At 42.2% G+C, this 27,259-nt stretch overlaps 1 protein-coding gene across 1 annotated transcript in view; it reads right to left on the bottom strand.

Moving 5' to 3' along the window:
• The window catches only part of CD109 (CD109 molecule), a 136,355-nt gene that overhangs the window by 69,029 nt on the left and 40,067 nt on the right, over positions 1 to 27,259 (bottom strand). Inside the window, exons 4-7 of the mRNA XM_075923776.2 lie at positions 26,547 to 26,777; positions 26,300 to 26,425; positions 2,085 to 2,124; positions 761 to 845 (exon numbers count right to left, since the gene is read on the bottom strand). Of these exons, the coding sequence (XP_075779891.2) occupies positions 761 to 845; positions 2,085 to 2,124; positions 26,300 to 26,425; positions 26,547 to 26,777 (482 nt within the window). The remainder of the gene's footprint in view (positions 1 to 760; positions 846 to 2,084; positions 2,125 to 26,299; positions 26,426 to 26,546; positions 26,778 to 27,259) is intronic.

Raw genomic sequence — 27,259 nt, 5'->3', positions numbered from 1 at the left:
CCCCAGCAGGGCTCCCAGCCTAGGGTCTGTGGTCCAAGAACATCTGTGGTCTGGCAAGGACTCCTGGCCAGGGCCAGTGTCTGGCAGCTTGGCTACAGCTGGCAGCAGCTGATGTTGCTGGACATCAGAGTCCCAGTTTAGAGAGGCACAACCTATACCACAAATCACTGAAAGAGCCTGGCACAGTGCATAACTTTCCTGGATTGTCCAACAGGGGACTGTAAAAGATTTAAAACAGTGATTTAGAGGAACACTGCTGAGAACTCTAAAGTAAATGAACGAGAAGCAGCTACAATTAAGAAATCTTTATAAACCTTTAAGAGTGACAATATTTAGTATTAATGCAGAAACATGCATCTAAGAATTTCAAAATACTTTATAAATGTCAACTACATATCGGTTCCTCCCTCGTCACCTACAATTTCAATGCGCTGACATGCAGGCTGAACTATTTCAGGTAAAACTGAGCTATAAATGAATATGATTCCTCCTTTAACCTCATTTTCCCATCACCTTAGGAGAAGTAATCTGACATTTTTAAAAGTAGGTTCTAAATTCTCTGGTGATGCCCCATGTTTGTGCCACACTAAACAAACACTCATGTTCAATAATAATAATGTCTAAATAAGAAATGGGATGAAACACTCATTCATCACTTTTTAAAATACATAACTATTTTCCAATATAAAATAACATGTGCATATTATATAAATGACATTTACCCAGTGAGAAAGTTCTGTAAATGTATGATTTAACTTACTTTGCAGTGACAGTACCAGTAAATTCTTTCTCTTTCAAAGGATAGTATAATGATGTTGTTAGAGTAACTTCAAATTTTGGTAACACTACAAAAAATCAAAAGCTAACATTAAAACATATAAAAAAATTAATTTATACTAATGAGAGCAAATGCCAATTGTATTTCACGGGGATATATCAGTGTAATTATGATGGATTCTCCCATCACTCTGATGGATGAGTGATTTCACTGTAATATGGACTGAATTACTACAGCTTCCCACAGGACCTATGTTTTGAACCACAACTGGTAGCATGTAATATTGATCCTGCCCTGAGAGCCACACACTCAAACTGCTACACCCATGCAATGCCACACAGACTTTGATGAGACTCTCAGCAGACAGAGGTCCATTTGTGCTGAGACACTTGCAGGACTGAGGACTAATATATCATTCCTTTCTCTCTTTTTGGTCATACTTGAAAAACCAAAAACTGTTCAACCAACTGAGTCCTTTACAGTACAGCCAGTAAACTTAAAAGACCCAGAGATTATAGGGTTTCACTTCAGTTGCAGTTATGCCTTTATTCACAGCACAGAGTAGGAATTGTCCATTCAGAGAAGCAGGGAACATCCCACACAATCTATGTCCTCTGATTGCTCTTCGTAAGATACTGGCAAACCGAAGTCTTCACTGTTTTTTCTACAACTTTTCTAGTTCATCTAAAATATCATTGATTAAACTGCTAAATAACATTGACAAAATACTTTTCCTAACTGAACAGCCATGTTCTAAATATCATGCTGGGAATATTCAGGGGCAGATTTTTCCAAAACATGAATTTGGGTAAAGGAATCCTGGCTAGTGTTGTGAGCATGAGAAGTGAACACAAATAAGGCTCACACAAAACAGCAATTTAAACAACTGGCTCTCAGTTTTTTTCAATAATACAAAGGCTTCTGATACAGGAAAATTGTAGGCATCTTAAATACACAGTACAACAACTGATTAAAGTGATGTTTTTTTGATGAACAGACTCCTGATTCTGCAAGCTGTGGGTCAGTCTCAGAGATATAGGAGTTGCAAGTAGGGTTTCATGTCCATAAGTCACCAAGTAACTGTTTAGCTCCCAGAGTTTCAATACCAGATACTGATACCTGGAGAATCAAATTATCCTGTTCCACTGGAATCAATTTGAAGTATAGGAATAATTGTGATGTAAATTTAAAAAAGATACCCATCAATGTACCACTTGGACACTATTGTCCTCTTGACGCAATATAATGCTTTTCCATTTCCAAAAAAGAATTACAAGTTTCTGTCTTGCACCTGGACCATACTTACCATATTCCATCACAGTAAATCTTTGATAATGGGTTTGATCCTATAGAAAAACAAATCAAGAAATACAAAATTGTAGTTAGATTATTTCACTCAATACATGTACTCTCGCCCAATCCCATGCTCATTCAATTCAAGCAAGATTTCAGCCTACAAGTTACATTATAGTCAATGAAGTTATGTAATTTCAAGTAGTGACATAAAGAACCGCTGATTTATAATGTCAGTGAAGATACATATTATTTATGTATTTAACACCTAGAAACCGCCAATCAAGGATCCCAAGTTCTATTTTGCTAGATGGTGTAAATATACATAATGAAAAGGTGATCTCTGTCCCAAAAATCTTGTAAGCTAAATCTAAGACAAGCAATCGTAAACTTCTTCATTAACCCAAAACATCTGCAACATTCTGTTAGCCCTGTGTGTCCTGTTTAGTTTCCTTAATAAATAATAATGCTTAGCTCTTGTATAGCACGGCTCATATTTCAGATCAGAGCATATCACAAAGTAGACCAGTATCATTAACTTTGGTGGAGTACGTCAGGGCTGAACGTAGCTAAAATACTTTTGTTTATTGGATTAAAACAGATAGAAGAACTAAGTTTCTATCCAATATATAAAAGTGCAATGGGTCATTCCTTTTTATTTCCAGTCTTCCTAATTCCTTCGGTTGCTTCCTGTTTTTCTCCAGGATCACAGGTTATAGTAGTAACTCTTAAGTGCCATATTTAGCTATAGGACTGTAATGTTTTGGTTTTCTGTGCACTGTACTTTTAAACGTCTATCCTGGTATTCAGAATCTAAAAGCCACTTTTATTCTCGGATAGTAGGGCAGACTATCCAAAGAGACATACAGTCTGTGCTCTTCCTCAGAGACTTCTTTTTATTTATTTTATTCTGTTGTCCTCTTATTCTAATATGAAAATAAAGTACAATCTCTGTTGCCTCTTTATCCACATAATCCTTGATGGAACTTTTAATTTGTGCATTATTCTCCTAAAAGATACTGCCAACATTGCAGTAGGCTGACTGCTGATTTATTGATGGTGATTTACGGTCTATAAAGTTCAGGATGACCTGCAAACAAACATGTGGAATAAAATGATTAAAGTTTCCTTCAAGGTGAAGGCATTAATCACTCATATTTCTGTTTGCTCCTTTCTAAACATATGGGATACATTAATGAGCATTCTTTGGTGACAAACAACAGATCAATTAAAGAAATGTTAACACAATTGCTGACTTAATATGTTTTCTATCCTAGATCTCACTGATCCATTAGGCTTATCAGACCAATAAACATATGTGATTGTGCAAAAGAGGCTTAAAATATGTTGTGTGAAATGAAATATTCTTAATGTGTCTTATCTGAAGCAAAAGTATATGAAGAAGCCATTGGTTAATATACAATTCTAATGCCAGAGTTCATCTTTAAATGTAAAACAAATGTAGGTATTTGTTCTGTCCAATTGTCCAGGCTTGATTTTGATGGCTTTGAAGAAAGATTTCAAAAGAATGTTGTTGCCTTATATTAAACCTCATGAGTCAGTCTCAAAGATTCTGAAGCATAGTGGGAGTTAGAACCTATCTGAATAGACTACACAGCCTTGAACTTGGTGGAATCTAAGAAGGAAGGTCAGATCAGGACTGAATGGAGCAAGTACATAACTTCCTGCATTCATCTAGGAGCAGCTCCAGTTTAAACACTTCATCCTCATTGTCTGATGAAATATGGGTGAGCATATTGAGCTACAACGGAGTGGCAGCCCCATAAATCTCAAATGCTAAGTAGGGAAAGGGAGGAGAGAATTAAAGGGGTCACTCTCCACAATTTATAGGACTCTGTGTGGAAAGTCTGAGCTGGGCTTAGATGAAAAAGTAAACAAAGGAGTTCTCAATATGGAGGAAAGAAGGGGCCTGATTGAAAGATCCCTACTGTTTAACAGATTCCAGATGAAAAGATAGGGAAAAACAACACTGGATAGCAGCTTATGACTCTTAGTGGAAAGTGGCCTTTTTAAAAAAGGTAACTCTGCAGGGTGATGCCGGAGTGTATGGGGAGGTTGTGTCGTGATGAAGTAATGACTCCTGATGCAAAGGATCTCTGGTTCTCAGTCCAGTGGTCATACCAAAGGGGTTACTTCTGCTAATTGTTGTGTTTTAGCTATATGTTGAAGCAGACACGTGGAAGAGCACAAAGCAGGCTATGAAGGTCATATTTCTTCCTTCCCCATTAAAAAAGTTACAACTCTGAGAAACTGTGTGTAGCTTAGCAAACAAAGAGATTGCAAACCAAAAGGAAGTTGAAATTTAATTGGACAATTCTCGGGTAATGCACCCCGGGATTACGAATCTACCTTTCTGCTATTTGATGGTGCCTTTCTGCTATATGATGATGGGCTCTGAGATTGCTTGTTCCTCTAACAAAAAAGATCTTGGAAAAATCAGAGTAGCTCAATGAAAAGTTCTGTTCTTCGTGTAACAAAAGTTAAATATGTTAAACTGATGTTTGGATGCAATTAATAATTGCCAGAAATAGCTCATGTCGTAGGGAGGAGTTAATCCTTCTTTGAAAGGGTTAAATAAATTGAGGCAATTGACGTGTTATCACAGCCAAAGGTAAGTGAGAAGGAATAACTGTCTAGTTGGAGGAAAAGATCTAGAATGTGAACTGAGCAACCTTGAGAGAGGAACCCTAGAAGCAGCCATGCCTGAAAAGACTAACAGTTTTGTTAGGGCGCAAATGTTCATGGGTAAAACCGACTTCACCAGATGGATTGGAGTGGAAGTTACAGAAGCAAGGGTATATACCTAGGGCCGGACTGAACTATTCTGGTGCCCCAGGCAGACAGTTTAATTGCGCCCCAGGTTGGGGGAGGGCGCATGCGTGGCTCCACCCCCATGCCAGCGCGTGGGGGAGGGCGCATGCGTGGCCCTGCCCCGGCCTGGCGCGTGGGGGAGGGCGCACGGAGCTGGCGGCGGCAGGACACATGTGCGCAGCCCAGCCCAGCCCAGCCTGCCTACCACCACTGGCACGCAGCCCAGGGCCGCCTGGGGCTGGCCAAGCCTGGCCGTGCAGGGACCCGCAGCCACAGAAGGAAAGGGCACTGCTGGCCGGCGCTGCGGGGGTTAATGCGGCCCCCGCCCTGGGCGGCCTCTGCAGGGTGGCAGCTGGGAGCTTCTGCAGCCCGCGATTTGGGAGCCGGGCGCACGGCGCCTGATAGCAGCTATAAGGGGCGCTGTGCACCCCTTACAGCTGCCATCAGGCGCTCCCCACATAGGTTGGTGCCCCGGGCAGCTGCCCAGCTAGCCCATGCCTTAATCCAGCCCTGTATATACCAGGAGTCAGCAACCTTTCAGAAGTCATGTGCTGAAATTTAATTTGTTCACCTGTATGTCTGGGTCCGAGTTCCGGTGATACTTTTTAAAGTCAATAATAATCCTACTTACAGCAGTTTCATTGATAAATAAATTAAGATGCAGATCTTACCATTTAGTGTGATTCTTGACCTTGCTTTGCCTTGCTGAATTCTCCGATCCCGGGCTCACAGTTTGATACTTTAAGCAGCAGACAAGCCTCTGAGTGCTCAGTCAGACACTATACAGATGCTAGCACTCACCAACCCCTGTGGAATTTGCTCCCCCCTAGCCCAGGTGGGGACTGGGATAAAATCCTGATTCTTGAAGTAGCAAGTACCAGCATACTGTCCAGTTCTAACTCCCAACTAAAGCACAAATCACCCACACCTTCCCCACCTCACAGCATAGGCAAATTACCTCCCTGCCTCCACCTCGCCCCAATGCCAGCTCCCTCCCAACTGCTTTCCCCCACCCAGCCCATGCAGTTTCAAACTTGCTGCCCCGTCCCCAGGTGAGTTGCCAGGTGCCTCTGCCCCACTACCACAGCTCCATTACTTTGTGGGGCTACTCCCCTGTACCAGCCAGCGGTCTGTGCTCTCCCTTTTCTCCACCCAACTCCACTATAGAAGTGATCCTGTGGCAACAGCAGTGAGCAGGTGAAACTAGGTGAGCTGCTGCTGCTGCTGCTGCTGCTGCTGCTGCTGCTGGTGGTGGGCATGTGAGTAAGTGCTGCTGGATAAGCTCCAGTGGCTGGGCCATGTGGCTGCTCCTCCAGCAATGGAGCAGGGGTAGTGAGGCAGAGACAGCCTGGAAACCCAGATATGTATGGGAGCAGCACATGTGTGCTGGCCTGGTACACCGCCCCCTCTGCAGCCTCTCTGCCTGCTCCCCGGGACTAGTGCTGTGGCTGCGCACTGACCACAAGACTCAAGTGGCAGCGCAGGCTCTTGCTGTGAGGGGAAAGAGAGTCAGGGTTGAGTTCCCACCCTGCACCAGTAAAAATCCGGTCGCATGCCGCCTGCATGGTTGCTGACCCCTGCTATATATAAAGAAGAAGTTGTTTGGGTTAATGAAGCTAATCAAGTCAGGCTGAAGGTGGGTCATTCACAGCATTTGGTGTGGAAATGTGAATATACAGAGAGGGAAAATTGCTTTTGTAATGCATTTACCAGTTAAGACCTTTATTTGGTCCTAAATTGATTGTGGTGAATTTGCAACTGAATTCCACTTCATCTGTCTGCCTCTGTAATTGGATTCTGAATTCTTTGTAGAGGATGGCTACTTTCAAATCCAGTTCTGAATGTCTTGTTAAGGAAGAGAAGACCCAGCAAGAGCAAGCTTTGGAGGTATCTTTTTATATAAAGAATTATTTTTCCTAGCAAATGAATTCTAGCACAAGATAAACTCAGATTGTCCAAATTCTGAGCAATCAATCTCAAGTTGAGAGCAGTGACCAATGGAATAGCTGCCATTATTCCTTGCAAATATTCCATGTAATTTTGAAAAGGTTCTATTATGGTCTACCATTTCCTCAGTATTAGGTATTTTAAAGAAATGACAGATACTGCATTTTACTCTATGCCCGATACTATGTTTATTGGACTTAAGCCTATTCTAGGGTATGTCTACACTACCCGATAGTTCGAACTAGCGGGGGTAATGTAGTCATCCGCAGTTGCAAATAAAGCCCGGGATTTGAATTTCCCGGGCTTCATTTGCATGAAGCCGGCCGGCGCCATTTTTAAATGCCGGCTAGTTCGGACCCCGTGCCGCGCGGCTACATGCGGCACGGACTAGCTAGTTCGGATTAGGCTTCTAATCCATGGAACGAGGTGTACAGCTAGTTTGGATTAGAAGCCTAATCCGAACTAGCTAGTCCGTGCCGCATGTAGCCGCTAGTGCAGGAACCCACAAGGGGAGAGGCAATTCTCGATTTAGTCCTGAGTGGAGTGCAGGATCAGGTCCAGGATATAACCGTTACAGGACCACTTGGGAATAGTGACCATAATATAATAACATTCAACATTCCTGTGGTGGGAAGAACACCTCAGCAGTCCAGCACCCTGGCATTTAATTTCAAAAAGGGGAATTACGCAAAAATGAGGAGGTTAGTTAAACAGAAATTAAAAGGCACAGTGACTAGAGCCAAATCCCTGAAAGCTGCATGGAAACTTTTTAAAGACACCATAATAGAGGCCCAACTTAAATGTATACACCAAATTAAAAAACATAGCAAGAGACCTAAAAAAGAGTCACCATGGCTTAACCACCATGTAAAAGAAGCAGTGAGGGACAAAAAGGTATCTTTTAAGAAGTGGAAGTCCAATCCTAGTGAGATAAATAGAAAGGAACATAAACACTGTCAAATCAAGTGTAAACATGTAATAAGAAAAGCAAAAAAAAGATTTTGAGGAACAGCTAGCCAAAAACTCAAAAAGAAATAACAATATTTTTAAGTACATTAGAAGCAGGAAGCCTGCTAAAAAACCTGTGGGTCCCCTAGATGATCAAGCTATAAAAGGAGCATCAAGGACGATAAAGCCATTGCGGAGAAACTAAATGATTTCTTTGCTTCAGTCTTCATGGCTGAGGACGTTGGGGAGATTCCTGAATCTGCACCGTCCTTTGTGGGTGATGAATCTGAGGAACTGTCCCGGATTGAAGTGTCATTAGAGGAGGTTTTGGAACAAATAGAAAAACTTAATGTTAACAAATCTCCGGGACCGGATGGCATTCATCCAAGGGTTCTAAAAGAACTTAAATGGGAAATTGCTGAGCTATTATCTGTGGTTTGTAACCTATCCTTTAAATCGGCTTCCGTACCTAATGACTGGAAGGTAGCCAACGTGACACCAATATTTAAAAAGGGCTCTAGAGGCGATCCTGGCAATTACAGACCGGTAAGTCTAACTTCAGTACCGGGCAAATTAGTCGAAACAATAGTGAAGAATAAAATTGTGAAGCATGTAGAAGAACATAATTTGTTGGACAAAAGTCAACGTGGTTTCTGTAAAGGAAAATCCTGTCTTACTAATCTGTTAGAGTCCTTTGAAGGGGTTAACAAACATGCGGACAAGGGGGATCCAGTAGATATAGTATACTTGGATTTTCAGAAAGCCTTTGACAAGGTCCCTCACCAAAGGCTCTTGTGTAAATTACGTGGCCATGGGATAAGAGGGAAGGTCCTTTCTTGGACTGAGAACTGGTTAAAGACAAGAAACAAAGGGTAGGAATAAATGGTAAATTTTCAGATTGGAGAGGGGTAACTAGTGGTGTACCCCAAGGGTCAGTCCTGGGACCAATCCTTTTCAACTTATTCATAAATGATCTGGAGAAAGGGGTAAGCAGTGAGGTAGTAAAGTTTGCAGATGATACAAAACTGTTTAGGATAGTCAAGACAGAAGCAGACTGTGAGGGACTCCAAGAAGATCTCACCAAACTGAGTGATTGGGCAACAAAATGGCAAATGAAATTTAATGTGGATAAGTGTAAAGTAATGCACATCGGGAAAAATAACCCCAACTATACGTACAGTATGATGGGGGCTAATTTGGCTACGACAAATCAGGAAAGAGATCTTGGAGTTATCATGGACAGTTCTCTGAAAACTTCCACACAGAGTGCAACGGCAGTCAAAAAGGCAAATAGGATGCTAGGAATTATTAGGAAAGGGATAGAAAATAAGACCCAGAATATCTTACTGCCCCTGTATAAAACTATGGTACGCCTACATCTTGAATACTGTGTACAGATGTGGTCTCCTCACCTCAAAAAAGATATTTTGGCCTTGGAAAGGGTTCAGAAAAGGGCATCTAAAATGATTAGGGGTTTGGAACGGGTCCCCTATGAGGAGAGGTTAAAGCGACTGGGACTTTTCAGTTTAGAAAAGAGGAGACTGAGGGGGGATATGATAGAGGTCTATAAAATCATGAGTGGTGTGGAGAGGGCTGATTAAGAAAAGTTATTTATTAGTTCCCATAATAGAAGAACTAGAGGACACCAAATGAAATTAATGGGTAGCAGGTTTAAAACTAATAAAAGAAAGTTATTCTTCACACAGCGTGTAGTCAACCTGTGGAACTCCTTGCCAGAGGAGGCTGTGAAGGCTAGGACTATAACAGAGTTTAAAGAGAAGCTGGATAAATTCATGGAGGTTAGGTCCATAAAAGGCTATTAGCCAGGGGATAAAATGGTGTCCTTGGCCTCTGTTCGTCAGAGGCTGGAGAGGGATGGCAGGAGACAAATCGCTTGATCATTGTCTTCGGTCCACCCTCTCTGGGGCACCTAGTGCTGGCCACTGTCGGTAGACAGGATACTGGGCTAGATGGACCTTTGGTCTAACTCAGTACGGCCGTTCTTATGTTCTTATGTTCTTATGTAGACATACCCCTAGTTATTAAATTAAATGTTACACATAAACATTCCATTTTACTAAGCTAAGCTTTAACAATTCACTGCTTTTATAGCCAGGAAAGGGGATGATTTTCCTTCTTGAAATAAGTTTTCTGTGCACTCCATTTCACCAATCTGAGACTGAACGAGTTACTTGTCCCTGATAGCAGCATAAAACATAGATTAAACTGGATTTAGAGCTTTTGACAGCAATTTTTTTCAGTTGACAACTTCCCTGGCAGCAATATCAAAAAGTTATAGATTCATAGAAACATGGGGGCTACATCTACATTGGCACCCCTTTCGGAAAAGGGATGCTAATGTAGCACTTTGGAACAGGCAAATCTGAGGGGGAAAAGCCGGAGAAAAGCGCCAGTCTAGACTTTATTCTCTGGAAAATAAAGCCTTTTCCGGAGGATTTCTTATTCCTACTTGAATAAGCAGGGAGGCTAGGAGTGCCTGGCTCTGGAGAAGAGGTGGGTACATTGGGTTAGAGTGGGGTGGGGGGGCTGAAGCACCTTAAACTGAAAGTCTTCCTAGATGCAGAATAAAGCAGACAACTCAGATGTCATATTTAAATTCCAGGGCAAAAAAAGAATTAGCATGTACCTAGTTTACATTGTATTTCTTTAAAGAAAATTCAAAAGCTATTGTTTGCCAGGCTGAAGCAATTATTCTGCGATATGAGTCTCTCACTTATTGTTTTTGAACCTCTCATATTTGCAGTCTGGGACAGACCTGAATTTTTAGAACTATAAAAAAGCCATAATCTTCATAAGTAAAAAAAAAAAAATGAGGATACCATACCAGAGATCAGTAAGCTGGAGTGAAACAACTTCAAATTGTGTAATTTACTTCTCAGTTTTTAATTTGATATTTGTTCCTTGACATGTTCTCTGAAGATCTATGGACTGGCCATAAATTTTTTAAGTGACTAGAGACTTTTTTATTGGTTTTTTTGTAAATGGTCTGTTAATATTTGTCATCTATTACTAATTTTAATTTGCCTGTTGTATACGTTTAAATCTGTACCCTAGTACTGAATGTGAGCCAATCAGTAAATAATTAACTAGTCATTAGTAGCCAATCAGTGGACTACATAACTCTCTGACAGGTATTCTACAACAGAACCATTCCACGGAACTTAGTATTATTAACCAATCACATACCCTGTTATTTTAAAAGTCCATCTTCCTTGTCACATTTTGCTGGTGAGACATTTAAAAGTGTCTGACATTTTCTTTTTAATCTGCAGCATGTGGTACCCCTCTTTCAACGTGGAAGGAAAATGTAAAAATAAGCGCAAATATGAAGAACACGGAACATTCTTAACAGACTGGGAAAGTTCATATTTTTCATTGAGTGGAATGGCAAACCTCTCCATCTGATATGCCAGACTTCGTTAGCACATTTCAAGTGTTCAGATCTCCAGCACCATTTCAACTCACACCATGCTAAAGTTCCCAAAGGTACTGAACTACACACTCACAAACTAAAAACTTTGAAAAGTCAAATAGAAAAACAGATTGGAGTGTTCCATAAATTTTCCAAGCACTCTCACACAGTTACACTTGCCTCAAGTCAAGTTTCTTGGAACATTGCCTGCGCTAAAAAACCTTACAGTGAAGGTGAGTTTGTTAAAAAATGCCTCATAGATGTTGTTTCCATCTTGTCACCAGAAAATGCTAATCTGAAAAGAATGGTTTCAGATCTTCAATTCTCACGCCACACAGTTGAACACAGAATATCCGACATAAATGATGCACTTGAATCACATTTATATTCAGATCTTCAGAAATGCAAGTACCTCAGTATCGCACTGCACGAGTCTTGTGATATACAGGACAAACCTCAATTGGCAATATTTGTATGGACTGTGTCAGAGGATTGTGTAATTAAAGAAGAACTCCTGGATATCGTACCATTAAAAGACAGAACCCGTGGCATTAATATGAAAAAAACACTGATGGAAGTGTACGCAAAAACAAATCTGCCTTTACTGAAACTTGCAGCAATAGCACGGGATGGAGCACCATCTATGATTGGATCTGTGAATGGATTTGAGGGGCTATGTAGCACTGATGACAGGTTTCCATCAGGAGCAACTGATGTCTAAAAACCTGAATTTAGGCCACCTAATGAAACCCATGCTAGAAATTGTCAATTATATTCACACACATGCTCTTAACCACAGACAATTCAGGAATCTCATTGCTGAGGTCGACCAAGGTCTTCCCGGAGACCTGCCACTGCACTCTCACGTGGCTTTCAAAAGGCAAAGTGCTGTTTTTTTAACTTTTGGACGCTGTGAAATGGTTCATGGAAGAGAAGCATAAGGAATATCCTGAACTCTTACACCTGCACTGGGTTTTAGATTTAGCAATTCTGGTAGACGTGCTGCATCATCTGGACAGACTCAACATGGATCTACAAGGGAAATTAAAAATGCTGCCTGACCTAGTGCAAAGTGTATTTTCATTTGTCAACAAACTCAAGCTGTTCAAGGCACAGCTTTAAAGGCAGGAACTAACACGTTTCCTTCATTGTTAAATGAGGGTCAACAAGCAGCTGAAGTCCTGAAAAAAAGCACAGCACGATATGCAACATTGATCGAAGAACTTCAGAATAGTTTTGTGGAGAGATTCTATGATCTACAATTGAAAAGGCCACAGATTGTATCCTTGGTTCACCCTTTCAGTGCAGAGGCTGACTGTTTGAAAGCCCCGTTAGTCGCAAATGAAGCAGCTTCTCAGATTGAGATGACTGAACTGCCAGAGGACAATAGATTGAAGTCTTTTCTAAAAGGAAGCACACTTGAATTCTGGAAAACTGTACCGATGGAAAAATACCCCAATATTAAACAGGCTGCGCTCAGACTACTGTCAATGTTTGGTCAACGTATCTTTGTGAGTCAGTTTTTTCTACGTTGAAACAAGTGAAATTGAAGCATTGATCTATTCTAACTGACCCACAAGTGAGGGAATTACTTCAAGTGGCCTCAACCAAATACAAGCCCGATTTGAAGAGGACTGTTGAAAGCAAGGATTGCCAAAAGTCCCACTGAGTCATAAACTGGAACATGCAAGGCAAGAAATGACATTGTGGTTTATCCTTTCTCACTGATCAAACTGTTAAGACCCCATTTACTGATATTCTTTTAAGATTGGCTGCGCTTGTGCTTACATTAAATTTCTTCACATTTAATTCAAACTTCTATTCTCAAGTAAGAGGTGTTAGTATGGGCACTAAATGGGACCTTTTTATGCCTGTTTGTGGGATTTGTAGAGAAGATGTTTTTTCAACAGTTTTCTGGCAGTAAACCCAATCTCTTCATGAGGTATACTGACAACACTTTTGGAGTTGCAACTTGCTCTGATGAAAATCTCAACTAATTGATTTTGTCATTCTCTCAGTTCCACCCAGCCTTGGAACTCTGGAACCCTTTGGAATGAATGTTGTGTTTTAAGCATCACAAAAATTTGAAAGAGCAACTGGTTTGTCAACACAACACTTTGTTAACAAGCAGAGGAAGGGCTCTTGTCCGAAATGTCCTGTAATGTTATTTTTATCACTATATTTTGTGTACTAGATAGATAGATAGATAGATAGATAGATAGATAGATAGATAGATAGATAGATAGATAGATAGATAGATAGATAGATACATGGCTTTTTGCACTCTATCCTCAGCTATTTTGGCTCTTAGGGTATGGCTACACTATAGCGTTATTTCAAAATAGCTTATTTCGAAATAGTTATTTCAAAATAGCTTATTTCGAAAGAACACATCTGGACACAAAATGCATTTCGAAATAGCATTTGCTATTTCGAAATAGCACATCCACACTGATAGGACGCTGAATCGCATTTAAGGTCATCCAGAACCGGTTCTGGCAGGGCAACAGGTCAGGAGTTAGCCTCAGGCAGCAGTCACTCAAGGTATCTGAGACTTGTGCTTAAAGGGATGCCCCCCCGGACAGCCAGTTCTAAAGTTTCCCTGCTTGCTTGCCTACCTCGCTGAGAGACAGCAAAGCATTTTTTTCTCTGCATGCTCTGGTTGCTCTCACTCAGAACACCACAGCACTCTGCAGCATGGAGCCAGAGCTTCCCCTGGGCACTCTGGTGCTTCTCCTGGACGTGTTCCTACGAGCCTGCCACAGCTCCTTTTTTTTCATGCGAACCTGCTCCTGGGTTCGCATGTGGCCTTTGGTGACCAGGTTGGCAGCCATCCGTCTGTAAATGGCTGCGTTCCTCCGTTTAGTGTGGAGATCATGGACGTTGGAGGCATCCCCCCAAACCTGAATTAGGCCTCTGATCTCTGCATTGGACCAGGCAGGCGCCTGCCTTTTCCAGCCCCTGGCATGCTCCTGGGAGCTGGCAGACTGGTCCTGGGGGGTGGTGGAGGGCTGACTGGCTCATGCTGGGGCCACTGGGTCAGGTACAGCGACTGCTGGCTCTGGGCTGGCAGACTTGGAGCTGGCACAGGCACTGTGGCCAGGGTCTACCCCTTTAAGGGCTCCAGGTGGGGGGGAGGGAGAGGAGTTTTCTTGGTTGTGCCCAGAGTGGCCACCAGGGCACCCTGGGAAGGGCTGGAGGCCCCCTATTTCAAAATAAGCGTCTACACAGCACTTCCTTCGAAATAGCAATTTCGAAATTGGTGCTGTTCCTCATGGAATGAGGTTTACCAATTTTGAAATAAGCCCTCCGCTATTTCGATTTAATTTCGAAATTGCGGTTTGGCTGTGTAGGCGCTGATAAAGTTATTTCGAAATAACTTTGCTGTGTAGACATACCCTAAGTCTCTAACTGGTTGGCCACACTTGGATTAGAAGAAATCTATTTAGTGGTAAGGCATTCTCTGGAGAACCCTAAGGAGAAACTTCAGGCAGTAGTAGGTACTGTGGGTTAAATCCTAGCTCCCCAGAAATCAGTGGAAGTTTTCACACAGATTTCAATAGTGTAAGCATTTCACTCTGCATGATGTTCACTAGAATACAGAGTACATTGTAGTAGTTGTGTTAACCCAGACTCAGGCAGGCTGAGCTGTTTGGATTAAGATAGGGAAATAGCATCTTACTGCTTTTAGTTCATTTCTAAAAATAACTGATCCTTTTCTAATATCTGTAGTGTCTGACTCTCCTCTCAGTTCAGTAGTATGTGCAAATATCATTAACATTATGTCTACTCAATCTTCTAGTTCACTCATATCTTATTTAATAAGACAAAACCTAAGACAGAACCCAACAGTTCCCTGCCAATCACCTTCTCTCAGCCAAGAGTATTTTATTGTTTAACCTAGTCTTAGTTTATGGTCCTTCTGTTAGTCTTCTACCTAAATTATAAAGGGCATATCTTATGTGAGTTGAAATAAGCAAGAATATGATTTGATAATATAGTGTTTTACACACTTTGCTCATATCCAAATATCACTTCTATAGCTTTCCACTAAATTTTTATTCTTTTCCCATAAAAATGTGGTTTTTATAAATTCATGCTTCTTACTACTCTTCATGTTTGTGTTCCACTGTTTTACTTGAGATAGAAGCTCATTGTGGGAAACATTGTGGGAAAATAAATGCTAAACATTCTGTTTTGTTTTGTTTTGTTTTGTTTTTTAAATCAGTGTAACATTGCCCTTTTCCAATTTTCTGGTGCTCTAGTCACCATTTAAAACTTAGCATTTACAAAAAGTAAAAACTGAATTACTACAGTTATAATCCTGCCTTGAGTAACAACTGCTGTACCTCAGAAGCTAGCTCTTAGTAAATGTCCTGAGAATTTACAATCTAATTTGAGATAAGATATAACGAGAGAGTAATAATAAGAGAGAAGGAGGGAGAGAAATCAAGTCCAAATGAGCTTTATCTCGGCCAATAGTTTTCAAACTGTAGTATGTATTCTAGAATGGCCCACAATAAGACAGTATAAATGTACTCGCGTACAGCCTACAGTAAGACGGTATAAATGTCAGTGAAAAATATAGTGTTAAAACAATAATCCACTATAGCTACACTGATTAAAAACGTGAAGGTTGGGCACTTTTGAGTCTTGATGTAGTAAACTTGGTCTTGAAGTCTGAAAACCTCTGTTCTAAGGGGTATTTTTGTTAACAGTTGCCACTGGAGACAGTGATACTGATGCCTGTCACATAACCGAACTATACCCATTTGTCTTTAAGGGAGAGACTGGAGCTTAGAACCAAGACAGCCTGGCCACAGTCAAGGAGCATCCTGCCTCACCTCTGTGACTGGGCTGTATAAATAGGAAATGACAGCTGAAGACAGGGAAGGGCAGCTATAGTTGTAAATAACAATAATGCTGGCAGCTATAACATGAAGTTTTATTTCCTCAGGCACCAGGATGCCAGCCTGATCTGGACCCTGGAGACTTTTGATTCTCTGATTATATGTTTGCTGGCTCTGAGGTAAGGGCTTTAGAACTTCCATAAGATGCTCGTTCCCCAAACTGACACCTACAAGAAAGGAAGAAAGCCGGCTTGCCTTCCAAGGACAGTAAGGGTGCATCTACACAGTGGCACTAGCTCGAAATAAGCTATGTAATTTGAGCTATGCAAATTGTGTACCTTATTTTGAGATTATTTCGAGATAGTTAAATATCTCACTATTAAATTTCATCCTATTGCTATCACTCCAATTTACAAGTTCATCCAGATCTTCCTGTATGATATCCCGATCCTTTTCTGAATTGGCAGTACCTCCCAACTTTGTGTCATCTGCAAATTTTATCAGGACACTCCCACTTTTGGTGCCAACGTCAGTAATAAAAAGATTAAATAAAATTGGCCCCAAAACTGATCCCTGAGGAACTCCAACCTGACAGTTCACCTTTCAGTATGACCCGCTGTAGTCTCTCCTTTAACCAGTTGCTTATCCACCTCTCAATTTTCATATTTATCCCGATCTTTTCCAGTTTAACCAATAATTCCCCATGTGGTACTGTATCAAAGCTTAAAACAAATGTAGGAAAACATGAGTACTTTGACAGTAACTTAATATCTCTCATAAGGGCTTCAAAGTGTAGATATCAAGGCTAAATAAATGTAATTATACAAACTGTCAGGCATACAGGAGCCTATAACAAAACACGGCAGGATGCCTAGCTGTTCAAAATATGGGGGGGTTTTCCCAAACAGAAAATTCCATTTCATAGCATTTGCAGCCAGAACAGACAACCAGATTATCTATATATAGGGCATGATGTATATCAAGGTCACCAACACCACTCAGTACCCACATACTAAAACAGCAACCAAAATTAGATCAAAATATTAGAGCCCAGATTATGCGCTGTAGGCAAAACACAAGAGGGACTGAGGCCCCTACAATGGCAGGGAAATTATTAAGTAAAATATTCCTGGATAATCCTGGTAAGTGACCCATAACCACTCACTGTAGGGGAAGAGGAAAAAAAACCCTAATGTCACTGCCAGTCTGACTTGGGGGTGGAAGGATTCCCTCTCAAGCCCACATACAGAGATCAGGTTGCATGTGAGTAAGAACCAGCCAGCCAAACACCTGACAGAATACTCAGTGTCACCTCATCACCCTAATCTTCCCAACCCAATTCTCATCACCATCTGTGGCCATCCTTAATGCTTCAGAGGAAGAAAATGGAAAACAAACCCTTCTATAAGACACTGGGGGAAGCCTTTAAGACCCTTGCCAGTAGCCAGCTGGAACCCTGAAGCACGTGGACTAGGAACGTAAAACATAATCCAGAAGTGAGCCATACAACCCCATCATAAAGCTGCACTCCTAAATTTGCAGAGCTCTTTCTTAAAACTAATTAAGTTGTTTGGTTTGTCCCCACAACTCTTATTGGGAGGCTTTTACCAAATCTCATCCCTTTTTCTAATTGTTATAAATCATCCTCTAATTTCCAGCCTCAATGTGTTCATGGTCAGTTTATATCCATTTGTTCTTGTGCCAACACTGTCCTTTGGCCGTATCCCCTTCTCAGCCTTCTTTTTGCTAGACTAAACAAGCCAGGCTCTTTCAATCTCCTCTCATAAGACAGGCCCTCCATTCCTGTAATCACCTATCTGTTCTTCTCTGAACTCATTGCAGTTTAAATTCATCTTTCTGGTGCATGGGTTCCCAGAATGGCACACAGTATTCCAAACAAGGCCTGACCAATGCCTTGAACAATGGCATTAATGCTTCTCCATCTCTATTGGAAATGCTTCACCTGATACATCCTAGTACCACATTTGCCATTGTCAGAGCCGCATCACACTGATGGCTCTTAGTCATCCTGGGATCAACCCACACACCCAGATCTCTCTCCGTCTTCTGTCACTTCCAACTGAGAAGCCACCAGCTTGTGGAAGAAATTCTTATTATGAAACCCTAAGTCCATTTCTGTCATTCCAGTCTTGAAGGTCATCCAAATCTTCCAGTATGGTATTCTGATCCTCCTCTACATTGATGGTGTGTTCCAACTTTTTATAAGCAGCAAACTTCATTAGCACACTCCTACTTTTTGTGCCATGATCTTTAATAAAAATATTGACTTAGATTGGTCCCAAGACCAATTGTTGATTAATTTCACTAGTAACCTTCTTCCAATGTGATAATTGACTTTTCAGCACTGCCTTATTCCCTTAGTGCTAATTCCTTATTCACCATACAATGCTTTTACTGATCTCCATCCGCTCTAATTTAATTAATAATTTCTCATGGGATATTGTGAAGTACAAGTATATTAATAATTTCCCATGTGATATTGTGAAGTCCAAGTATATTAAATCTGCTGCATGCAATTCCCTTATCTAAAATATCCGTTATTTTCTCAAAGAAGGAAGTCAGGTTAATCTGGCACAATCTACCTCTAGAAAACACATGTTGCATTACATCGAGGCCCACCAACGGGGGAAAGGCAAAGGGAACCGCTGCCCCAGGGCCCAGTGACTCAAAGGGGCCTAGTGCTCAGGCCAGTAGCAGCAGCAGTGGACAGAGTCCCTGACACTTTTGAATCACCACTGGAGCCCTGGAGCCCGGCACCATGCACTCTGAGGGCTGGAAGGGGGAGGGTCCAATGCCGTAGTCCAGGCAGTGCTGCAGTCCCAGTCCCACAGCTTGTACCAGAGGCCACACCCCTTTCGGGGCACAGAGCTGCCCCCACACACACCTTGCCCTGGGACCCGCGGTAGCTGTCAGCCCCACTGATTACATCACTTTTATCACTTACCTCTCTAAATTCAATGAGTCAATTACTTGGACCACTTTTCTTCCCTTTCTTAAATACAGGCACAACATTACTTATTCTACAGTCAGATGGTGCTATCCATGAACAGAGAGATTTATTAAAAACCCTCACTACCAGACAAGCAATCGTATGTGCCAATTTTTCCCGTATTCTGGAATAGAAACAACTCAGCTCCCACGCCTCTCTCTCTCTCTCTCTCTCACACACACACACACACATACACACACACACACACACAATCTGAACACATTGAACTGAAAGTTTTTCTTCTACCTTGGATGTGCTAATATTCATTTTTAGACACCCGTATTGCCTTCATTCACATGTTCCATATTAACGTTTTTACTGATAACCAAGGCAAAGTATTCATCTAGGTTTTGGGCCATACCCAGCTTATATTTAATCTGCTTTCCATCCACAATGTCTAATGGCCTGGCCTCATCCTTCTGTATTCTCATTTCATTTACATAACTAAAAAGCTATTAATTATTTTAATTGCCTTTAATTGGCAAGAGTTAAGTCATCCTAACTTTTAGCATTTTTCACTTTTTTCTTACACTTTCTAACCTATGTATCTAACAAAATAACTTTTTTTGCTGATCAATCCCTTTTTCCATTCCTAACAGGTAGCTATAGAGCCGTTCCCTACAGGTTATTTCCTGGTGCTTGGGGTGAAAATTTCAGATAGTTTTTATATTACTGACTTGAAGAAATTCCAAGCCCCCTCTACTTTTAAGTTCTTGAGCTCTTCAGTCTAGCTGACTTCTTTAACTAATTTCTTTAACTTCTGTCCTTTAAAAATCAAAGCCCAACATTACCTAACTGATTCTCATTATCCTACCAGTTAATTTAAATTGAATCATTTAATCAAAATAATTTTTTCCCATAGGAAAGTGTTGATTTTACAATATTCTAGTTAGAAAAAATAGGGACCAACCACTTTGAATAAGGCTGAAACATTCTGTTTTACCTTATTAGAAAGGAATGTTTCAACTTCAATGAACATTTCATTTTAATTTTGTTTCTGAATAAAATTTCATCAGAATTTCATCAGATAGAATGTACACTTTAATTTTGTCACTGTGGTCAAGGAGAAATAATGCTAAAGCTTGGATTAGTGCAAAGAACACCACAGAACTTTTCTGTGGCGATGCAAAAGCATGCAGGTTTCAGTGATGCTAGTGCTTTTATCCTAGTTTTCTATTAGCTTTTCCTTGGTTATACTGACATCTAGTGGACCACATTTTAAAAAGTCCACTTTTTTTGCACTGTATTTGATTACACAGCATTTATCTAGAGTCTAAATCAGTGGTGGGCATCCTGCAGCCCACAGGCCGCATGCAGCCCATCAGGGTAATCCGACTGCAGGCCATGAGACATTTTGCTGATGGTGACTGTCCTCAGACTGATTCAGGCCCATGCTCATCAGTTAAGGCTAGGTCTAGACTACATTCTTTTATTGGAAAAAGCTACGCAAATTGAGCTCCGCAATTTGCGTAGCTTTTTCCGATTGCTTTTCCGGAAGAGGCTTTTCTGCCATTTGGCCCCATGTGCATTTGGAAATGGAGAAAAAGCCTCCTCTTTCGGAGGAGCTCTTATTCCTCATAGAATGAGGAATATAGGGCTCCCTGAAAGAGTGTGTTTGCTCTTCCACAAAAAAAGCAGAAGCACAAATACGTTCCCTGGATGCAGCAGAGTTCTTCCGGGATACTTCCGGTTTCCCAGAAAAAAACATCAGTCTAGACGTACGCTAACAATGTAAGCGGTTACATTTTCACATCCCTACTGTCAGTCAGACCCAAAAGTTGCAAAGGCCTTTATGTGTACAACAGATCAACCTAAGACTCAGATCTGAACATCCTGGAATTCTGGGAAGGTTCTGATCATGATCAGTATCCAGACCTTATTGTTTGAGCCAATTTCTACTTCCTGCAGCAACTAAATTTCCCCTAGTGGTATAAACAAGTTCTGTATAACCCTGCTTAGAAGGCTGGCTGGTGGATTTGTATAACTTTACATACCAATAGAGAAAATAATTAAACATCTTTTTTTAACACTTAGGCTGCGTCTAGACTGGCACATTTTTCCGCAAAAGCAAGTGCTTTTGCGGAAAAACTTGCCAGCTGTCTACACTGGCCGCTTGAATTTGCGCAAGAACACTGACGATCTGATGTAAGATTGTCAATGTTCTTTCGCAAATACTATGATGCTCCCGTTCGGGAAAAAGCCCTCTTGCAAAAATGTATTTGCGGAAGAAGGCCAGTGTAGACAGCTAAAAACTGTTTTGCGCAAAAAAGCCTCGATGGCGAAAATGGCGATCAGAACTTTCTTGCGCAAAATCGTGTGTCGATTGGCATGGACGCTTTTCCGCAAAAAGTGCTTTTGCGCAAAAGTGTCCATGCCAATCTAGACGCTCTTTTCCGCAAATGCTCTTAACAGAAAAACTTTTCCGTTAAAAGCAATTGCAGAAAATCATGCCAGTCTAGACGTAGCCTTAGAGTAAAAGGACCCTCTTCCTCAGAGGTAAATCCAGCTCCATCTGCAGCCAAATCAGCATAGTAGGGTGTAATCTCCATGAGTGTTGTACTTGAGGTGCCCATTCTCTGCACAATGTGAAACAGCTTGGTGCTGATTTGGTACACAATACACACAGGAGACAGATGGGAGCAGAACACTGGGGCTATGTCTACACTAGTGGGTTATTGCGCAAGTATGGCCGTTCTTGCACAAGAATCTGCAGAGCGTCTACACTGCCCACCCGCTCTTGCGCAAGAAAATTTACAGTATGGCATGTCAAGAGAGAGCTCCTTGCACAAGAGTTATGCTCTTTTTTAACAGGTGTAAGCCCTCTTGCGCAGGAGCTCTTGTGCAAAAGGGCAGTGTGGACTCTCGGCAGGGATTTCTTGCACAAGAAAGCCCTATGGTTAAAATGGCCATCGGAGCTGACTTGCGCAAGAGAGCTTCCACTCTGCCATGGGCGCGCTTGCGCAAAAGCACAGCTCACACATGGCAGTGTGGACATTTTCTTGTGCAAAACTTCTTGCACAAGAACCCGTGTGCAAGATGTTCTTGCGCAAGAAGCCGCCAGTGTAGACAAAGACCAACTGTCCAGGGGTAGAGATGGAGCAGATGGAGGCCTGATAACCATCTTGCATTTGAAAGCTATTGACTCCAAGGAGAGAGAGGAATTATTTGGAGTGGCACAAATAAGAATATAAGAACAGTAGGATTGAGCAGAGACTAAAGACAATATTTAGCCTGAGTAACAGCAAAATGTTTCTAAACAGAGAGACCGATCAGATTGTGCAATAGTCTGCAAGGCAAGTTGTGGTTGCCTTGGATTTGGGGATTTCTAACAACAGACTAGACAAAGCACCAGAAAATGTAGTACAAGAACCAATCCTACTCTGGCAGTATATGGTATGTTTTACAGACCTCTGATAATCCATGAAACACTTGCTGGTGGTCTGTAGTGAGACAATCTATATTTAAAGGTGATCTATACTAAAAAAAAATGTTTGGAACTCCTGAATTAAATAGATTCAAAAGGTTTTTAATCATAGCTAACTGCTATGATTCCAGAGTTATCGCGATAACAGGTAAAAATTTCAAAAGATTTAGGAGCTAAATTCCACTGAAAGTCAACAAGACTTAAGCTCCCAAGTGACTATGTTGCTTTCTAAAATTTTACCCAAGAAGAACAGAATTGTAATAAGGATTTTTTTAAAGATCAGATTCTGATATCCTTACTCCATTCAATAATCCTTACTCTCTTGAGGGTATGTCTACACTACAGCACTAATTCGAACTAACTTAATTTGAATGAGTTAATTCGAACTAAGCTCATTCGAACTAGTGCATCTAGACGTAAAACTAGTTCGAATTAGCATTTTGCTAATTCGAACTAGCATGTCCACATTGAGAGGACCCTGAACCAAGGTTAAGGATGGCCGGAAGCAGTGCCGGCAGGGCATCAGATTAGGACTTAGAGCGTGGAGCTGCTGTCTCAGGCTAGCCGAGGGCTGTGCTTAAAGGGACCCGACCCCCACCCCGGACAGACAGTTCTCAGGGGTTCCCCACTTGCAAAGCAGTCCTGGCTTGGAGTGCCCTGAGTACCCACACTTGGCACATCACAGCACTCGGCCGTCAGCCCGGCTGCACTTGCCACAGGCTGTCATCCGGAGGGGGGGTCAATCGAGGGGCTTCAGGAGAGCTTCCACCCCGAGGAGCCCAAAGAGCCACCCCAGTCCACCCCATCTGGGGCTCGTACCCCATTCCTCCCTCACCTACTTCCACTTACCCCTCCCTAGCCCCCCTTCCTGATGTACAAAATAAAGGACACGTGTGTTCAAAAATAGAACAAAACTTTATTGAACAAAACTCGGGGAGACTGGGAAAAGAAGGTGGGAGAGGGGAAGAGAGAGGGTGGGAGAGGGGAGGGCAACTAAAATGATCAGGGGTTTGGAACAGGTCCCATATGAAGAGAGGCTAGAGACTGGGACTTCTCAGCTTAGAAAAGAGGAGACTGAGGGGGGATATGATAGAAGTCTATAAAGGCACGAGTGGTGTGGAGAGGGTGCATAAAGAAAAGTTCTTCATTAGTTCCCATAATAGGAGGACTAGAGGACACCAAATGAAATGAATGGGTACCAGTCTTCAAACTAACAACAGAAAGTTCTTCTTCACAAAGTAAATAGTCAACCTGTGGAACTCCTTGCTGGAGGAGGCTGTGAAGGCTAGAACTAGAACAGAGTTTAAAGAGAAGTGAGATAAAGTCATGGAGGATGGGTCCATAGAGTGGTATTAGCCAGGGGGTAGGAATGGTGTCCCTGGCCTCTGTTTGTGGAAGGCTGGAGATGGATGGCATGAGACAAATGGCTTGGTCATTGTCTTCAGTCCATCCCCTCCAGGGTACCTCGTGTTGGCTGCTGTCGGCAGACAGGCTACTGGGCTAGATGGACCTTTGGTCTGACCCAATACAGCCACTGTAAGCTCAGGGCTCAGGGTCAGGGGTCTGTAGCCAGACAGCCCCCCAATCTCAATCTTGCTTGCCCTCTGAGATGTCTGTATACAGGGCAGAGAAGGAACAATAGGAAAATCAGCATAGCCATTAAGCTTTGATCTGCTTTGATGCGAGACCAGGATATGCGAGTTTCTCTGACTCTGAGTAACGATTAAGGAAATAAACTGAGCTCAAGGCTGCAAGAAGTGCCAGCTGGCACCCATGTTGATTCGAACACACACAGTCCCTGGGAAAGGAATTTCCCACTGAGAAAAAGAATGTCCAGTACTTCCAATTTAATCCTCTCAACTCTCTCTTACAAGTGTAAATTAAGTTCACAACTCCCTTGTAAGAGCTGGTCTCACAAAAGACAGACCAGCAGCATTTGGCATTACAGATAAGAAAGAGAAAATACGTGACCCAACGGGTATAAAAGGTGGTACAGCAGCACACTCTCTTTTGAGTGTCAATCTGCCCTCTACCTGCTGGTCGGGTTAGGTGTTTGACCTCCCGAGGTTCCATGGGGACGCCCACCTCGTATTTTCGTCTTTCCGAGGAATTGAGGGCCCAATCCTGGCCTGACACGCTGGGATCGAGTGACGCAGAAGGGGGTAAAAATTGTACCTGTATGTGTCCTTTTGTTATAGTGTATGCATAGAATAGAGCTCTTTAAAGATTAAGCTGTCATTTGGTACCATTATTTTCTAATTTCTATCTTTATCTTCTTTGTAACCATTTTTTTATATATATATATATTTGTCAGCAGTTAAGAAATAGAACAATAGCCATTGCAACCATATGATTTATAAGCTTCCTCAATAAACCTGTAAATGTTTTAAGTTTTAACCTGACTCCTTCAGTTGCTGTAACAGAACCAGGCACAATTTAAAAAGAACTTCAGCCGGTCATTAGGGACAGTATAGGAAGAGCTTGGGCGTTTGGATTTGTGTTACACCCAGGTGGCAAAATCCGTTGGGGCACTTCTCAGCCTCCCCAAGGCTGCCCGCTGCAAAGGAATCACAGATTCTAGCAGCTAAAATCTGAAGTGTAATAAGCTCTTCCTGTACACTTATTGGGGTGCCCATCAACCTCTTCCAGGTTGCCTACTGCAAGGGACCCCGGTCTCAGCAGTTGAAGTCTCGGGTGTATAGTATACACACACACACCACTCACTGCCCTGACCGTCGGCTGACAGGGTCTCAGTGGACCACTTTGATTTTCATGCCAACCCGCTCCTGGGTGGCCAGGCTGGCAGCTATCCTGCTCTAGACGGCCACTTTCCTGTGCCTCGTGCGGAGGTCGTGGATGAGGTCCACGATATCTGCACTAGACCAGGCGGGCGCCCGCCTCTTGCGGACCCGGGCAGGCTCCCAGGAGCCGCCAGCCTGGTCCCGGGAAGAGGCGGAGGGCTGGGTGGCAGCGGGTGGCCGGCTCGAGCCGTGCCAGGTGCAGGGTCTGCTGGCTGGGTGCTGGCAGGCTTGCACCTGGCATGGGCACCGTAGCCAGCCTGTGCCCCTTTAAGGGCTCCGGGGCCGGGAGGGGGGCAGAAGAGTTTCCCTGGTGGTGCCCAGAGTGGCAGGGAAAGCTGGGGAGGGCTAGCCTCCCACTAGTTCGAATTAAGTGGCTACACAGCCCTTAATTCCAACTACTTAATTCGAACTAGGCATTAGTCCTTGTAGAATGAGGTTTACCTAGTTCGAATTAAGCGCTCCGCTAGTTCGAATTAAGTTCAAACTAGCGGTTTGTATGTGTAGCGCCTATCAAAGTTAATTCGAACTAACGTCTGTTAGTTCAAATTAACTTTGTAGTGTAGACATACCCTGAGTGATGCCACTGAAATAAATAAGAGCACTTTATGGAGCAAGGTTCTACTTAGTATAAGGGAGGAAGGGGTCAGAATCTGGTCCAAAGAGTTTTGGAAAGGAAAATGTACTCTCTTGCTTCAGGTCATAAGACAATTCCTAATTAATAAAGTCAAGAAGAAACCATATACTATTAAAACCTTTACCTAGGTTTGGTTAGCTCTTCCAGCCTATAGCCTCAGTACTGCAATGAGCTCTGTACAGGTAGACCTACACTGGCGTCAAGAGGCCTCAGCCCTACTGCAGTATCAGGACTTATACTTGTTTCTGTTTTGTCTCATCATTGCAAACTTGTATTTCATTCTCAAACAATGGAAAATTTCAGTGTTGCAAGAGGAACCTTCTATGCATTCAACAGTATTAATACTCACATTGACTTGCACTTGTATGGACCAGTCTCCAAGTACAGGACTTGTTGATAATTGAAATTTTCTGGAAAGCACACCCAAATCACCTTTTTCTGCCAACCATTGTTGTATCAAATTCCCTCGAGGGTCCTAAAGTAAAACCATGTTAAAAGCATGTTAAACGTGAGCATATTCAGGAGCAAGACTTGACTGAAAATTCAAAAATTCAGGCTGATTTCAGTATATTGCTCGATTTCAAATGTATACTCACCCGGATGTATATGCTTAGAGAAATTTTGAAGGGTTTGAGATCAGGATCAACAGTGACAATCCGAAACTTCACTTCTTGGCCTGGTTTATACAGAGACTTGTCAGTCTGGATGAAGACAGAGATACTCTTGTGCTCAAATAACAGGCTGGTGCTGTTAGAGAATAACAGCCGGTCATTGGCATGGCCTTTCACCAGTAACTTGTAACTGCCATCCTTGCTGTTCAAAGGCAGCTGAAAGAAAAGGAGTATCTGTGTTATACCCTCAAGCACTGCAGTTTGTAAACACGAAGGGAGCGCTTGTTTCATAAACATATGCCATGTTCACCCTGAAGCCTTTGGAACAAATCAACTGACTGAATTCATTAAAAGAGAGCTATGTGAATATGTATTTCTCCGAGGGTACGTCTACTCAGCAGTGTTATTTCGGACTAACGGATGTTATTCCTAAATAACATAGTCTGTGTCTACACTATTAGCAGTTTTTTCCACCATAATGTCGATCTGGAGGACTTCTTACCCTGATTGCTGTAACCCACTTTTTAAGAGAAAAAAGGGAAATCAGAGGAAGAGTGCTCTACCTCAGACTTCCTGCTGTGCAGACAGCGCCAAAAGCCAAAACAAGCTATTTCAATTTAAGCTACACAACTGACGCAGCTCCAGTTGCGTAGCTTATTTCAGTTTTAGCTCTGCAGAATTAGATTGCCAGTAGAGGG

This window comes from Pelodiscus sinensis, chromosome 3 (assembly GCF_052426305.1).
Source record: "Pelodiscus sinensis isolate ZL-2025 chromosome 3, ASM5242630v1, whole genome shotgun sequence".
Classification (NCBI taxonomy): domain Eukaryota; kingdom Metazoa; phylum Chordata; order Testudines; family Trionychidae; genus Pelodiscus; species Pelodiscus sinensis.
The sequence above is the reverse complement of the archived record's forward strand: the minus strand, read 5'-3'. Positions and strand labels throughout refer to the sequence as shown.